General features: G+C 49.1%; 1 protein-coding gene across 5 annotated transcripts in view; it reads left to right on the plus strand.

The window, feature by feature from the left end:
- The window catches only part of THAP4 (THAP domain containing 4), a 28890-nt gene extending 17477 nt beyond the window's left edge, over positions 1-11413 (plus strand). For all 5 annotated transcript variants that reach the window (XM_081143351.1, XM_081143350.1, XM_081143352.1 and 2 more), the window contains 4 exons: positions 2360-2519; positions 4243-4352; positions 5160-5263; positions 11156-11413. In XM_081143351.1, the coding sequence (XP_080999477.1) occupies positions 2360-2519; positions 4243-4352; positions 5160-5263; positions 11156-11275 (494 nt within the window). In that variant the 3' untranslated portion in view covers positions 11276-11413. The remainder of the gene's footprint in view (positions 1-2359; positions 2520-4242; positions 4353-5159; positions 5264-11155) is intronic.
- The last annotated feature ends 4344 nt before the right edge of the window (positions 11414-15757 follow it).

Consider the following 15757-nt stretch of genomic DNA (forward strand, 5'->3'; position numbering starts at 1 on the left):
TTGTGCCTCTCTATGGCCGACACTCTGTTGTCTAGATGGCCCTTCGTTTATCCATCCAGTGAGGGCTTCAGGTTGTTTCCGTGTTTTGGCTGCTGTAAACACTTGTGCACAGTGTTGTGTGTGGATGTTTTTCTGGTCTCGGGTGGGCTTGCTGTGGATTCCTGGCTCCGTCTCAGCCTGGGGAACTGCCAAACTCTTCCCACCAGCGGGGTGTACAGGTCTCTAATCCTTATAACTTTGTTTTCATGTCTTTTACCTTTTCTCCCCTTTTGAACTTGTTTTCTCCCTGTTTCCGTGCCGTGTTCGCCCTTCCCCTTTTGGCTTCATTTGGTGGTGCTCTGACTAATGCTTTTTCTTCGTCTTTGGGGATTCTTCAGCTTCTCCCACTTTCCCCATTCACGTGTGGGGTCTGCCAGTGCAGCTGCGTGGTTCCATGCTAGAGGGCGGCCTGGCTCATCCCAAGGTCTTGGGGCTTTGCCCAGGTGAAAGGACAACACTCAGAAAGCCTCCTAAGAGAAGAACACAGCTTCACACAAACAGGACTATTTTCACATGAGTGGTCACTCAGACCCTCCGGGCCAGAACGACTGACCGCCGGCCCTGAGATCCAAAGACTGAAATCAGTGTCATCCCCCTTTTACCACCACCCCTCCCCTTGTTACACTGGTACCCAGGGAGGGGCTCCTGGACATCCTTCCTAATTTCTCCCGGAGAGGGAGACACCTTTAATGTGTGCATTGAAGGTCTCAGATGTGCATGTTGGGGGTCAAGGGGGTTTCAATTCACAGCTCCAGGTAGAGCAGCAGATTGGATTCTGGACCACTCTGTGTCACATGCCCCTGCACCGAGGGTGCTGAGCTGGCCAGGCTCATGCCAGCCCCACCTTGGCTGAGCCCCCTGAGCTGCAGGGTTGGGATCATGGGCTGCCCTGTGCCTGGCTTCTGGCTCTCTGGTCAAACTAGGCCATGCTTCATGTGTGCTGGCCAGGACCCAACGTCAGGAGCAGAGCAGGCAGTGACCACGGGCTCTGACTGCTCTGCTCTGCACTTGCCAAAGGCAGCCTCACCCCTACAAAGCGTGAGGCCTGCAAAGATGTTTTCAGGGCTGCACTGAGCCTGGCAGAAGCCTGCCAGGTGGGGAGAGTCTCAGGCCACAGCTGTATGTGTACAGCATAATGATTTCCATTTATTCTGAGAATTCAGGGCTTGGACTGTCCTGCTGACCAACTGTTGCCATTAGAGCTTCAGGCCTCCAACCACCCAACTCCTCTCTGTCTGCATGTCAGTCAGTGGCAGCTTGTCTTCTCTGTTGAGGCTATAAACCTCCCACTGACCTCCCACCCTCGTGGCCTACATCTGAGCCATCAGCAAGTCCAGCCTGCTGTACCTTCAGATCAGATCCAGAATCTGGCCCTTTCCACCACCTCCACCCACCCAGGCTGCCCCCCTCTGCCGCCAGGTGCTTCCTGCAGCCGCACCTCGATGCTCAGGCAGACCTCTGCCCCATCAGGCCTTTCAGAGTCCAGGCCATAGCCCTCCCCAGCAAGGCCAGCCTGCCCAGCCCAGGGCCTTCATTTCTGTGCCGTGTTTGCCTGGTCCACTCTTCCTGCGTGGTCTCTGGGAGCCTGGCTTTCTTAAGTAAGATCTCAAAATGCCCATAGCTCCTCAGTTCCCTTTCCTTCTCATCACCTAATGACAGTTAGTTCTTCCTCTTCCTTATTTCTTTGTGTTGTGTGTGTTCCCTCACTGGAATGTAGCGCCACCGGGTGGAGAGGGAAATTTGTTTTTCATTAGCTTTTGTTAGCTTAGCTGTTTGCCTCTTGCAGGAATGAGATAACAGGCAACTCACAAACAGCAGCAGCAGCTTCTTCTAGTGTAGGCTCTTGATTCTGAAGCCTTTATTTCTTACCTACATCAAAGACTAACTGATGTCCTGATTTAAATTTTTGTTGTCTATGTAAGTTCCTGTAGGCAATTTGAAAAGGAAACGCTAAAAGGGAAAGCTAGGTTGGAAAGGAATGGCTTTTTACCCCCGTTCCTGTTCAGGCTGCCACTTTGCCTCTTGTGGGCCCAGAAGTTGTATAATTTTAGAGGCCGAGGTGCTTCTGGAATTCCTTTCTCTTCTCTACACATATTCTGTGTAGGAACTGCCACTCTGACACTGATCTGCAAGATGACGTTGGCTCATTGTTTGGGCTTTTTCTCCCCCTCTTGACAGGTGGCTGGTGGCATGTTCAGTCAACTGCTGTAAATTACAAAGCTTGTGCCGATCGACTGGGTTTCCACACAAAGCTCAGCAGGGCTCCATCAGGAGACCAGTGGACACAGAGCCACTAACTGTCCTTTCCATTTGTCCTCAGAGCCCCCCAAGATGAACCCAGTGGTGGAGCCCCTGTCCTGGATGCTGGGCACCTGGCTGTCAGACCCGCCGGGAGCCGGGACCTTCCCAACACTGCAGCCTTTCCAGTACCTGGAGGAGGTTCACATCTCCCACGTGGGCCAGCCCATGCTCAACTTCTCGTAAGTGTGCAGGTCTCGGGAGAACGCCGGGGGGAAGGGTGCGTCCCAGAGAGTGTCATCCTCCTTTCCAGCCGAGGTGCACGGTGGGCAGGACAGGGCATTCGGCTCCTGTGTATGTATGGTGCTGGGCTGGCAAGGTCTCGGGTGTGTTTCCCCACCACAGAGTAAGTGTTCAGCTACACCCCTCACCCAATATACTGAACAGGAGAGGACTTGGCCTCCTTTTAGACTTACCCCTGAGCTGGTGAGGTCACAAAGGAGCTGTTAGTATTGTGGTTCTCAGGTTCTTACTAGGCAGCAACGCAGAAGTCCCCCACCTATGTGTGTCACCCCAGCCCCACCCACAGGAGGCAGGTCCTAGTGTTGGGTGGCTGAGTATAGGGGGATCAGGGGATGTGGCTGAGAATATTTTTAATTTCAGAAATAACACACAGTTTTAAAGGTTAGGCAAGGAAGAAATTTACTTATGTAAATAAAAAGTAAAACTCTACCCTTTTCTAATCTCCGTTGTACATTTAACTGTATTAAGAATCTTATTAAATTAATTGGTACTCTATGTCATGCCTAGCAGCTTCAGAAGGATTTAGAAGACCTTGTTTTTAAAGATATTGTCTCGTACATTTTTGTGTTATTCTTGGCTGAATGGGTGCGGACAACATAACATTCTGCACATAACTCCAAAGGGGAAATTCTGGATCAGAGAATAACCCACAGCGTAAGCAGTCTTGTTAAGCAGTGGCTATGACCCAAAGAGAGTTTTATGGACTAGCATTAAAAGTAAAATAGAGCCCTGGCCGGTTTGCTCAGTGGTTAGGGCGTTGGCCCTCAGACTGAAGGGTCCCGGGTTTGAGTCCAGCCAAGGGCACGTACCTCGGTTGCAGGCTTGATCCCTGGGATCTGGTCAGGTCACATGCAGCAGGCAGCCAATCAGTGTGTCTCTCTCACATCGATGCCCCTCTCTCTCCCCCTTCCACTCTCTCTAAAAAGCAATGGAAAAAAGTATCCTTGGGTGAGGATTTAAAAAAAAAAAAAAGGTAAAGTAGAATACAGTAGACAGTGCCTGAAGTGTCTGTTTTGGTGAACAGCATGGTGTGTGTTGTAGAGAGAGGGTGTGTGCTGAGACCACCAGCACTGCCCTGTTCAGGAACCAATTCTGACGGCAGCTTGCGGTGCTGGCGAAGTTCTGTTAGAGTTAGGTGCTGTAGCACAGCTGTCTCATCCACCACGATGAACTTGCATCATGGCGCAGGCTGATTGATAAGAAGCTGAGTCCTGACTCGGGGCCTGTTCTGCTCCCCACCCTATAGATGAGTGGACGTCTGAGGCAAGATGACAGCTCTCGGGAGGGCAGGCCTGCGTGGTGTGAGGGTGGGATTTTACCCATTGGTGCTGAGGCCCGGAGCATGTCAGGTGTGGGGCTGAAAGGGCCTTGGGAAGGGTACCCCAAATTATGAAGAACACGCTGCTGTCCTCAAGGTGACAGCCAAGTGAGCTGGAAGGGTGTCCAGGGGGTGCTTCCAGGCTAGAGGTAGAAGCCCCAAGCACTTGGCGGCCACACACATGGTTGCCTAAGTGTCTGTTTCCACGTGAGCAAGAAGCATATTCATTACCTTGTGCTCAGTGGGGGCCTTAGAGTGTGGGAGAGTGGCCACAAAGCCTGCACTGGGGGCCCCTTGTCCCTGCTCTCACTTCTGTCCTGCCCTCACCCCCGGTCCCTGTGCAGGTTCAACGCCTTCCACCCGGACACGCGGAAGCCCATGCACAGGGAGTGCGGCTTCATCAGGCTGGAACCCGACACCAACAAGGTGGCCTTCGTCAGCGCTCAGAACACAGGTACCTCTTGTGGGCCAGCCAGGTGGCCCCTGGGTGAGGTGGCCTCTGCTTCTGCTCTCAAGTCACTCCAGTGTCCCTCTCACACACGTTTGTGGGGGTTACTTGGGACACAGACCTGATCCTGTGGGTGCCTTTCAGGGCAGAAGGCATCAGGACAAGTGCAGTGGGGTTGGCAGGTGGGGAGTCAGCCGGTGGGGCCCTGTCTGCAGTCTCTGGGGGTCCCCAGGAGGTGGGTGGGCTGTAGGAGCGTCTCTGTGAGAACAGGCTGATTTTTTTTCCACCTGAGTTCCTTCAGTGACAGCACACTCCCTGGCTCCTATCCCCCTGCTACATCCAGGTGTTTCCTGTGGGGATGCAGCTATAGGGAGAGCTAGACCAGGGAGGCTCAGTGTCTATCTGAAAGGTTTGTCTGGAAGCCTGGTTTGCCTCCAGAGGGAGGTCATCCTAAAATAGCTTACCAGGTTCAATTAGAAATTACTCAGAACCCACCTGTTGACCTTTAGCTGCTCCCTGGCTCAGGTGAGTCTTACTTCCTGCAAGCAGGTGGACAGTTAGGACCAGTCCAGTCTGGAATGGAGCCCAGGGCATTGGTGGGCTGGAAGTCAGTGGGCAGCCAGAGGGGTGTTCATTCCCCTGGCCACCTTTCCGTCCTCTCAGATCCCAGGGACCTGTTTGATGGGGGTGAGGGGGTGGAAGTTGGAGTCAGGGCACCCCACCTGTTGAATTTGAGAATGCAAAGGTGGTCCTAAGAGCTGGGCAGCCAAGAGCCCGCGGGCAGGCTATGTGGACTGACGCCCTCCCTCGCAGGCATCGTGGAGGTGGAGGAGGGCGAGGTGAACGGGCAGGAGCTGTGCGTCGCATCCCACTCCATCGCCAGGATCTCCTTCGCCAAGGAGCCCCACGTGGAGCAGGTGAGCCATCTGTGCAGCCCTCCCTCCCAGATGTGGCTGCGTGGTGCGCGTTTTTCATCACAGGCAGGACCATGCATCGTTCCAGCTTCCCACTCTGTCAGGGCCCCCTGTCTCCGTGGTCCCTCACTCTTCCTCCTACACATCCTGGAGGGGCAGGGAGGCTCCTGGGCTCCTTGCTGTTCTTCTGTCACAGACTTCCTTTTTCATCCGTGTGGTCCACTTTGCAGATACAACCACATCTGTTGGATAAATTTCTCCCAGGTGAATTCCTGGATCAAAGGATAGGCACGTTTTAAACTTTGATAGATACGGTTAAATTCCTTTTCCTAACTCTTGCGTTCCTGCCAGCTTGCTGAGTGCCTGGTCCCCTGCTCCCTCCAACAACGTGCCTGTTTTCAGACTTACAGTGCTGTCAAGTCTGATTAAGTAAAGTAAGACAGTTTAGCTGACGAGTGAGAGGAAGTGCTCCCCACACTGGTTGGACATTTGTGTCTCCTGTTCTGTGTGCTTGATGTTCAGGGTCATTGATGGGTTTTCCTTTTCTTGCTGACTTATGAGAGCTTTTTGTGGATATTAACCAGTTGTCTGCTGTGCATGTGACAAACATCTCTCCGTTGGTTTACTACGTATTCTACCCACAGCTCATAAGCTTTGCGGCAGTTGCCTCTGGGGCCCTTTTTCTTTGTGGTGTGTGGATTTGGGTTCATGCTCAGGAAGGTGTTTTCTCCAAAAGGATAAAATTCTTCTTCCATTTTCTTGTGCTCCTATAGCTTTCCTCTTCACATTCAAACCTTGAGTCTCTCTCAGACTTGTTTTTACAGGATGCAACATACAGTTCTGACTTTCCCCAGAGGGGTGACAGTGACCCCACAGATTTGAAAAGTCATGCCTATCTCAGGCCACATCCCCATAAGTAGGGGGAGGGGCCTGTTTCTTTTTGTCTGTCTACTTCACTAGTAATTTAAAATCATCTGATAATTTAGGTTACCATAGTTTATGTTACATTTTCATGTCTGGAGAAAGTTCTTGATTCTTTAAATTTTCTTGGTTGGCCCTGCCAGGGTGGCCAGTTGGTTGGAGTGACATCCCATAAACTGAAAGGTCCCGAGTTCAGTTCCTGGTCAGAGCACATACCTAGGCTGCAGGTTCGATCCCTGGTTGGGGTGCGTGTGGGAGGCAACCAATCAATGTCTCTCTCTCAAATTGATGTTTCTATTTCTCCCTTCCTCTCTCTCTAAAAATTAATTTAAAAAAACAGATACTTGGGTGAGGATTTAAATTTTAAAAAAGCTACATTTTCCTGGTTAATTCTTAAGCATTTCCTCATCTGGATGACCTGTTCAGTGAACTTGTCCAGGTCCATAAAATTTGCATGAGGATTGGGTGAATACATGAATTAACTGGAGAGAACCGGTGTCTCTGTGGGTGGTGTACACGGCAGCAGGGTGGGGCGCCACAGTGATTCCAGGTCCTGTGTGGAGTGTTTGTAGATACCAAAGTGTATTCATTTCCTTATCACTTTAATCACATAGGTAGGGTGATGCCTTAAGTGCCGTAGTTTTTGTTGCTCTGTGCATAGAATGTTGTTTCCATTTCATCTTCTGACTGTTGGTGGTTATGCGGAGGCCCCTGGTTTCTGTGTGTTTCTGTCCACTCGGGTCATGTCTGTCTGTCTTAACTGCTGGGTCTCAGCAGGGCACTGCCAGGACCACAGGGGAGCACAGTGACCTCAGGCCTGACTTCCTTAGGTCCTCCTGTGTCTCAGCTCCGTTGGCCACTTGCTGTATGCTTCTCCCCATAGACCACATTGCCGGTCAAGGAGATCCTGTTTCTAGTGTGCTAAGAATTGTTTTCAGAAAAGGGTTTTGAGTTTCTTCAAATGCTTTGCAGCCTCTTTGGGGAGGATTCTGTGTTTTTTCCACTTGAAGCTGTGAGTGCAGTGAATAATATTAATAACTCCAAACACTGAGTCATGTTTGCTTTTGAAGATCACCCCTACTAGTCACAATGAATTAAGTAATTCTGTTCAGATGCTATGCTCTTTGGTATCAGTTATTCATAGAATGAGCTGGGAGCTCCTTAGCTGTTTCTGCCCCCTGCAAAGGGCAGCCCCCACAGGACTTAGTGGTGACCCCCTCGGAAGGTGTCTGGGCCGGCACCGGGGAGCAGAGGGGCCCAGACCTGGACGCTGCTTCTGTCTCCATGCTTGTTCATCTCCAGTCCCCCACCTCACTTCACTTGAAAATTCTTGGTTCCCCGGAAAAGTACTCTTTTCATCAAGGTTTTCAGAGTTTGGGGAAGTGACACATACGTCCCCTGGTTCTTCTGTGTCTTCTCTTTTATTAAACAAAAAAGTGGCTCTTCTGCAAAAAAAGGGAGTAAGCAGAGGAGAGGCCTGTGGGCAGCAGCGCCAAAGGGACAGCTCCACTCTGCAAAGTGACCTGGCTGACCAATGGCTAGACTCACATGCCTGGTTGACCTTCCCCCCTGGGTTGACCCTTACTATGTTCTCTTGGGTTAAATATCCTTAGCATTCTGTTTTATTTCTTTTACTAGCTTCTTAGCTATATCTCTTTTTTCCTAAACTTATAACTAGTGTGCAGTTATGTTCCCGCTTCCCACCTGGTCTCGGGTAACCCTGTGCTCACCTTGCATCTGAACTTGCTGCTTCCCACCTCGCACGCCTTAACCTCACAGCTCTGCATCTCCATCCACCCGCCTCCTGTGCAGCTGCCACCACACCGGGTCCCTGTGGAAGGTGGACGCACATGGACACACTCCACTAGGAACTTCATAGTATTGTTACTTTTGCTTTAAATAGTCTGTTGACTTTCAAAGAAATTACAGTGGGGGGATATAATCTCAGCATTACCCACTTACGCTCTCTGTGTCCCCCGTCTCCTCCTGTTGCTCTGAGTTTCCGTGGTCCCTTCATCCTGAAGACCTGCATGAGCAACACTCCTCGTAGCACAGGTCTGCTGGCAGCCATGCCCTTGAGTTTATCTCACACCCAACTTTTTTTTCTTTTTCAATATTTTTGTATTGAGTCAAAATATGTCATAACAAAAAATTTATCATCTTAGCCATTTTCAAGTGTCCCCTTCAGTGGTTTTTACATTCACATTGTTGTACAGCCATCACCCCCATCCATGCCTATAGCTCTTATAAATCTGCAACTCTGTCTATTAAACCATAACTTGCCCTTCTCCCCTCCCCTAGCCCCTGGCAGCCATCGTTTACTTTCTGTCTCTGTGATTTTGACGACTCTAAGTACCTCCTATAAGTGGAATCATACAGTATTTGTCTTTTTATGACTGGCTTATTTTACTCAAGGTTCATCCATATTGTCACATATGCCAGGATTTCCTTCCTTTGTGAGGCTAATACTCCCTTGTGTGGAGGGATGACATCTTGTCCATCCTTCCGTCCGTCCATGGACACGGGTTGCTTCCGTGGGTGTGCAGGTATTTCTGAGACACTGATTTCAGTTCTTTCAGCCTGTACCCAGGAGTGAAAGGGCTGGGTCCTATGGTAACTCTGGTTTAATTGTTTGAGGAACGATCCTGCTTTTCACAGAGGCTGCAGCATTTTCCACTCCCATCACTGGTGCACAGGGTTCCCGTTTCTCCACAGCCTTATCAGCACTTGATATTTTCTGGGGTTTGAAAGCAGCTATCCTGATGGGTGAGGAGGTATCACTGTGGTGTCATTTGTGTTTCCCATGATCAGTGCTGTTGAGCATCTTCTCATGGGCTTGTTCGCCATTCATGTGTCTGCAGAAATGTCTGTTCAAGTCTTTTGTCCATGTTTGAGTTGGGTGGCTTGGTTTTTTTGATATTGAGTCATAAGAGTTCTTGATGTACTCTGGACATTAGCTCTAATATTAGAGCTAACGGCAAATATTTTCTTTCTGTGGGCTGCTGTTTCACACTGTCGATAGTGCCTTTTGATGTAGAAATTTTTAAAATATTCCAATTGGTCTATTTTTTCTTTTGTTGACTGTGTGTTTGGTGTTATATCCAAGAAACCTTCACCAAGTCCAGTGTCATGGAGCTTTTGCTCATGTTTTCTTTTAAGAGGTTTATAAATTTAGCTTTTATATGCAAGTCTCTGACCTATTTTGAGTTACTGTCTTACATACACTGTTAGATAAGGGTCCAGAGTCATTCTTTTGCGTGTGAATATCCAGTTTTCCCAGCACCATTAGTTGAAAAGACTGTTCTTTCTGCATTGAATGGTCTTGGCAACTCTGTTGAAAACCAATTGGGACAGCTAGGAATGTCTTAAAAATAAGGACCATCTCCGTTTAATTAAACAGCGAAACCAGCCTGGGGCCTTGAACACAGAATTAGAGCTGAGGGACTAGGGCTCATAGCCCTGCTGCCTCCCACATTCCACGAGCCACAGAGAATCTCCTTCCTCAGCGATACCAGGCCACACCCGCACTGCCCAACCACTGCCAGGTCCCCGTGGCCACAACCTTCGATCTCTTGCCCGATGCAGTTTTTTAAATAAACACTGTGTTCATTACTCCACCCAGGAATCTTCAGAAATGCCCTTTTGGTCATATTGCGATCACCACACTTTAAGCAAATTAACTGCTCGTCACTCATACCAGTTCTCACACTTCGTCATGCCAGTGAATCTAGGGGTTTTGTTGAAATGCAGACTCTGATCCAGTCAAAAGAGCTGGACTGTCTTTCTGTAGTATCAGAGGCTCGGAGCTGCCCTTGTCTGAGGAGTGGAGCTCCCACTGCGTGGGCCTCCAGAACATGGACTCACAGCCGCTCAGCAAGCTCCACTTTACAGTCAACAAGCCAGTAGTTGCTTCCGGCCCCACCTTACTGACACGAGGACCAATCTGTGGCTCAGATGGATCTCTGGCAGCCTCAGAATACCCAGTTATTAGTGACCTCGCCAGGTTGCTAGTTGGCACCAGAGGCCCAGCACCAGAAGAGGTCTATTGGGCCTAAGCAATGTAGTACATCTGCCTCAACTTAAATCTTTCCCAATAACTTTAATTTGAAGAGGAAAATAGCACAAGAAAGTTCAAGGGCCCCAAGAACCTGACAGGTAGCTCTTGGGGAGCCTGTGCACAGCTCTGCCACTGCTGTGGGGCTTTGGCGCTGAGCCAGCCACTGTGACAGCCAACTGTCATCCCTGAGATGGGGTGACAGTGCTCTGGAGGCCACACCCTGTGAGTGTGTACACCTGGGGCGGTGGACACAGGGCAGCCCTTACCCATTTTTCCCACCACTGCCTCCTTCCTGGTACCCGGGGAGAGGTCCTCAGTGGCCCAGCCACAGTGACTCGGTGCCTCCCAAGCTGTCTCCCATTTTCTCACTCACCTGCTTCTTGCTGCCAAGTTGCTTATTCTGGAGCAGGGTGGCTGCTCAGCAGTTGTCGTGGTTCCTCACTCTATTTATTCACAGACATCCCAGCAGAGAAGGTTTTCCCACAGGTTGCTCACTGCAGGCTTCCTTGTTGGAAACAGCCACCATAGTTTGTTCCCAAAGTGCCACTACGTGAGGAACACGTGTGCCATCAGTTCAAGCTGTAAAGTGGAGAGGTCAGCTTTTGTCTAATCAAGTGTATAATTTACAGACAGAAAAAAGAAGATGGCTTCTAAATACCCTAAGATGGGAGGGACCAAGTCGCATGATCATCTGTTAGTCTTCTGGGGATAGGAAAAGGCAAGGGCCAGGGCTCAGGACACCTGGATCTTGGCAAGTGCTGTAGCTCTGTGGGCAGAGTGTCAGTCATCTGACTCACAAGTGAGGTGACATGTCACAGCCCCTGCAGGAACACTGGGCCTGTGGCGGGACCTCAAGCATTTGTTGTATCTTTGGAAAATAAAACTAAGGTGTTTTGTATTTGTTTTGTTCTGCTCAGATTACCCGAAAATTCAGGCTGAATTCCGAAGGCAAACTTGAGCAGACAGTTTCCATGGCAACCACTACCCAGCCCATGACTCAGCATCTTCACATCACCTACAAGAAGGTGACCCCGTGACCCACAGCAGAGCTTCATCCTGGCCTTGTGTCGAGCTGTGACACCCTGCTTCTCACAGACTCCACAGCAGCAGGTGTGGGTGTTGCCCCGTGTTCCTGTAATGGCATAGAAAAACCAAATAAAAGGCCTTTATTTTTATGGCTGAGCACTTTGATATTATCATGTATGCGGACTGTCCCTCTCCTCATCTGCTGGTGACTGTTTTCCAGTCTCTTCCCTAAAAAACTAAGGTGACTCTCTCTTACTCTTTTTCTTTCTGCATTTTTTACAAAATCTGAAATATTTACAAACCTTAAGTAGAGTGGCCAAATAATCAGCTGGAGACAAAGACAGGACAGACTGGGACCAAAAGGGTTGCTGTGATTTTTAACTCCGTAAGGACAGAGGGTGTTCCCAAGGCAAGACGGCAGCTGTGAACTTAGGGTCATTGTGTGGATCTTATTTTATTTCTCTGTAATGTAATATTACTTTGTTTTCTGTCTTTGTTGAGAGTTTGCAGACATACACTAACCCTGTACCCGTCTCCCAGCTTTAGCACGTTAGCATTTCCATCCTATTGGTTTCACCTGTTCTTTAAATCCTCTTGCAGCCTCTTTGGGGAGGATTCTGTTTTTTTTCCACTTGAGGCTATCAATGCAACATAGAGCTGAAGGCAGAGGAGCAGGCTCACTGGGTCCCTGAGCAGGGAGACTGGGGTGAGTGCCCATGGTGTGTGCAGAAGCCACTCCAGCTGTGCAGAGACAACTGACATGGCAGGTGATACAGCCACATTGGGTCTCCCGGCTGCACTCCTTTCTGGGACCTTGGTCCTTGTAGCCTTGGTGACTCCAATGCCTTTGACTGTTTAAAATCTGGCTTCTCTGGCTTTTTCTCTGCCAGAGGGTTGGTTAGTTACAGCGCAGTTGTCTGCAACACGAACCCCACCTCCTGCCCCTGCATCCACCCCTACACCCTGACCCTGAGTCCCACATCCTGTCCCTGAACCCAAATCCCACCCCAGCACTTGCCCCTCTATCCCACCTCTGCATCTCACCCCTGCACTGAGCGGGAAGGGGTGCTGGGAGGGCAGCACCCAGAGCATAGCCAAAAAATGAGAAGCAATTAACTGACCAGTCATCTTCCCCCACCAATTCCTGCCACTGGCTTGTTGGAAAGATGGTCACTACTCCTCAAGGGGTCCCCAGGCTGTGGTCCGGGTTCCCCTGGGCTTCTTGTAGTATCTGCCGTGTTCCTTTGTCCCCTGTTTCCTGTAGTCTGGACACTGGATGGAGAGTTCTGGTTGGACACACTCCCTGTGGGTGCCTAGTCCTCAGTCTTCTGGTCTCACTTGAGGCTCGGATGGTGACAGCCTTTCATGTGAAAGGTTCGCCAGCCGAGGCAACATCACCCGAAGCACCTCCTTGATAAGAGTGGGGGCTCGGTTGTCATTACTCTTGCATTCTGGGCTGGGACTCACTTGGAAAACTTCCCTTCACCTGTCAGGCTAAGTTTGGTTTCCCTGAAATGTTCACACCAGAAAGTCAGCATAAAAGCATAACTCCTTCAATCATCAATTAGAGAAATATTCAAGCCTATAAAACGCCTTTAATAAGAATTTATTTGAGCCAGGAATTGAGGACATGCCTGGAAGTAAGATCTCCATGGGTTGAGACAACTCCAGAGAAGGTGCTTTTACAGCTCCTCTATATGTTTAGGGTCAAAGGAGAGGGCTGAAGGAAGTCACATGAAGTCACTGGTGGCAAATTGAGGAGGCGGGAAATCTCTGGGCTTGGATAGAGAGGAAATGAGGACATAAGCACTTGCTTTACGTTGGTGAGTACAGGATGGTTCACACAATCGGGACAGCGCTCAACCACTGAACCACACTGGCCAGCAGATCCCAGGACTTCTGTATATTTGATGGGATTCTAGGCCCGTGCAGCCTTTTCCTCTTCGACAGAGGTGTTCCAATGATCCCATAGTTGGCCTGATGGAGCCCCCCAGCCCCGATGGCTCTACGCCAAAGCGCCATCACTGCCCCCCACGTCTCCTGCCCCAGCGCCCATTCTCCTTACTGGGGGTGGGGGAGTGGAGAGGGGAACTCAGAGACCACAGGCAGCTGCTCTGCTTCCAGGCCTCTTCCATGGGCAGAACTGGAAAATCATTTAATAATTGATTTATTTTCACTGAACTACATGAGATGAAGGCACTGAGATCATGGCCTATCACCCTTACTGCCTCCGCAGGGGGCATACACATTTTTTAAGAAAGGGGGGAAAAAAGGTGTGTCCACACTGTTTACAATTCAAAATTTAAGATTATAAATTGTTTTACTTAAATGTTTTCATTGTACATCTTAAGATGAAAATCTTCGTTCTCTGCAACATTAAAACTGCTTTATTCTATAGGACACACAATTATTTGGTATAATTATACTCTTAATAGTGAGATTGCTGATTAATTTCTTGTTACTGTTTTTATACCTTTCTCATTGAAAATATAGTTAAAATATAGTTGGAGCCCTGGCCAGTGTAGCTTAGCTGGTTCAGCATAGTCCTGTGCACCCACCAAAAGGTCGCAGGTCCAATTCCTGGTCAGGGCACATGCCCAGGTTGCAGGTTCAGTCCCCAGTCAGGGCGTGTATGGGAGGCAATTGATCAGTTTTCTCATATCAGTACTCCTCTCTCACATCGACGTTTCTCTCTCTCCCTCTCCCTTCCTCTCTCTCTAAAATCAATAAAAACATATATGTATATAATTGGAATAAGCAATTTGTCTGGTTGCTTATGTCAACTTGATACATGCGCTCATTTATTTTAACTTCCACAGACTGAGTGTACTCTAAGATACATTTTGCCCCGCACAGGTACACAGCCCAGCTGCAGGGTGCCCCCTGGAAGCCATGTGCCATTGAATCCAGCAGGTCCCTCATGGTGGGCATTTGCCTTGTTTCCAGGCTGTGCTAACAGAATGTCAGAGTGAGTGACCTGGTTTTGTATTTTTGCCAGTGCACCTTTGGGATGGATTTCTAGCCGTGCGATTCCCGGTCTCGGGGTAAATGCGATCTGCTGTGTCTAGCTGCTGCCCCTCCCCCACAGGGATGCTGCCACTTTGCCTCCCAGGGTGTGTGGGTTGCCTGCCCACCCCTACCCCCACCACAAGTCAGTTGTCGGGTCAGGATTTGGGCCAGTCTGATTGGGGAGACATGGGATCTTGGGGTAGTTTGGGTTTGCGCTTTTTTGTCTTTTTCTTCTTGATTTTTGGAGGTGCTGAGCTCTTCTGAATTAGAACTATTACTCCTAACATCCCTAATTTAAATTACAACTTTTTATGGAGGTAAAATGCATTTATAAAGTTCATCATTTTACCCATTTTAGGGTATCCAAAAACTACATAGTTCAGTGTGCTTTGATGTTTGCAATATCGTGTAACGATTACCTACTTCCAAAACGTTTGTCACCCCCCCAAAACCCTGTACCCACCCATTAAGACAGTCAGTCCCAAACCACTACTGGTTTGTCTCAAGTTATATATATACATATAAAAAAAAAAAATTATATATATATATATATATATATATATATATATATTTTTTTTTAGAGAGAGAGAAGGAGGAAAGGGAGAAAAAGAAATACTGGTTTGTTGTTCCATTTATTTATGCCTCACTGGTTGTTTCTTGTATGTGCCCTGACAGGATCAAACCCCCAACCTCAGTGTATCAGGACGACACTCTAAGTCAACTGAGCTCCCTGGCCAGGGCCTCATATTTTTGAAAATGTTAAATGTTATAAACACTTCCTTCCAGTATATATTTTGTCTTTTATCATTCCTGGAGGGGGAAAGTTTTGCCTGCTCCTCTGTTTCAAAGAAATTCATTTTTTCTAGCAGTTTTTCATTTTTTATACTTAGCTCTTGGGTCCACTTGGAGTTTATCTGCTGTGTAGTGGGACGCACAGGTATGACTTAGTCTTTCCCCAAGTGGCTCACAGTGAGGCAACACGCGGTGACAAGCCCATCGTTCCCTGCTGCCTGAGCTGCCACCATCCCGTTTGTCCTCAGGCTGGGCCCGAGTCCGGGTCCCTGCCCGTCTGCACCTGGCCTGGCGCCTGGCGCACGGTCCATCCAGGTGGCTCAGCCTCCTCCTCAGTCTTCTAAGGGTTTTCCTGTCTTTGCATTTTTTGTTTCTCTCATGTGAACTTTATAACTAGCTTTAGATCCAGGGAAAAACATTCTGGTCTTTTTTGTTGGGATTAAATTTATAAATGTACGGAGAACAGCCTCCTCGTGCAGGTTTTCCTCTTGGGAAGCTGGTGTTTGCTCGTCCACTTGGATCTTTGCGGCCCTGGTTGTCCTCACAGAGGCCTCACACCCCTTGTCTGGCTCGGGCCTAGAGCTTTGCTGTTGGAAAGAGGGCACTTCCCCTGGTGCCCCTTCTACCTGCATGTAGAGACCGCTGATCTGTCACTTTACCCTGCTGCTCTTCTGAGTGCTCTCAGTGTCTGA

The sequence above is a fragment of the Miniopterus schreibersii genome (assembly GCF_964146895.1).
Source record: "Miniopterus schreibersii genome assembly, chromosome: 7".
Classification (NCBI taxonomy): domain Eukaryota; kingdom Metazoa; phylum Chordata; class Mammalia; order Chiroptera; family Miniopteridae; genus Miniopterus; species Miniopterus schreibersii.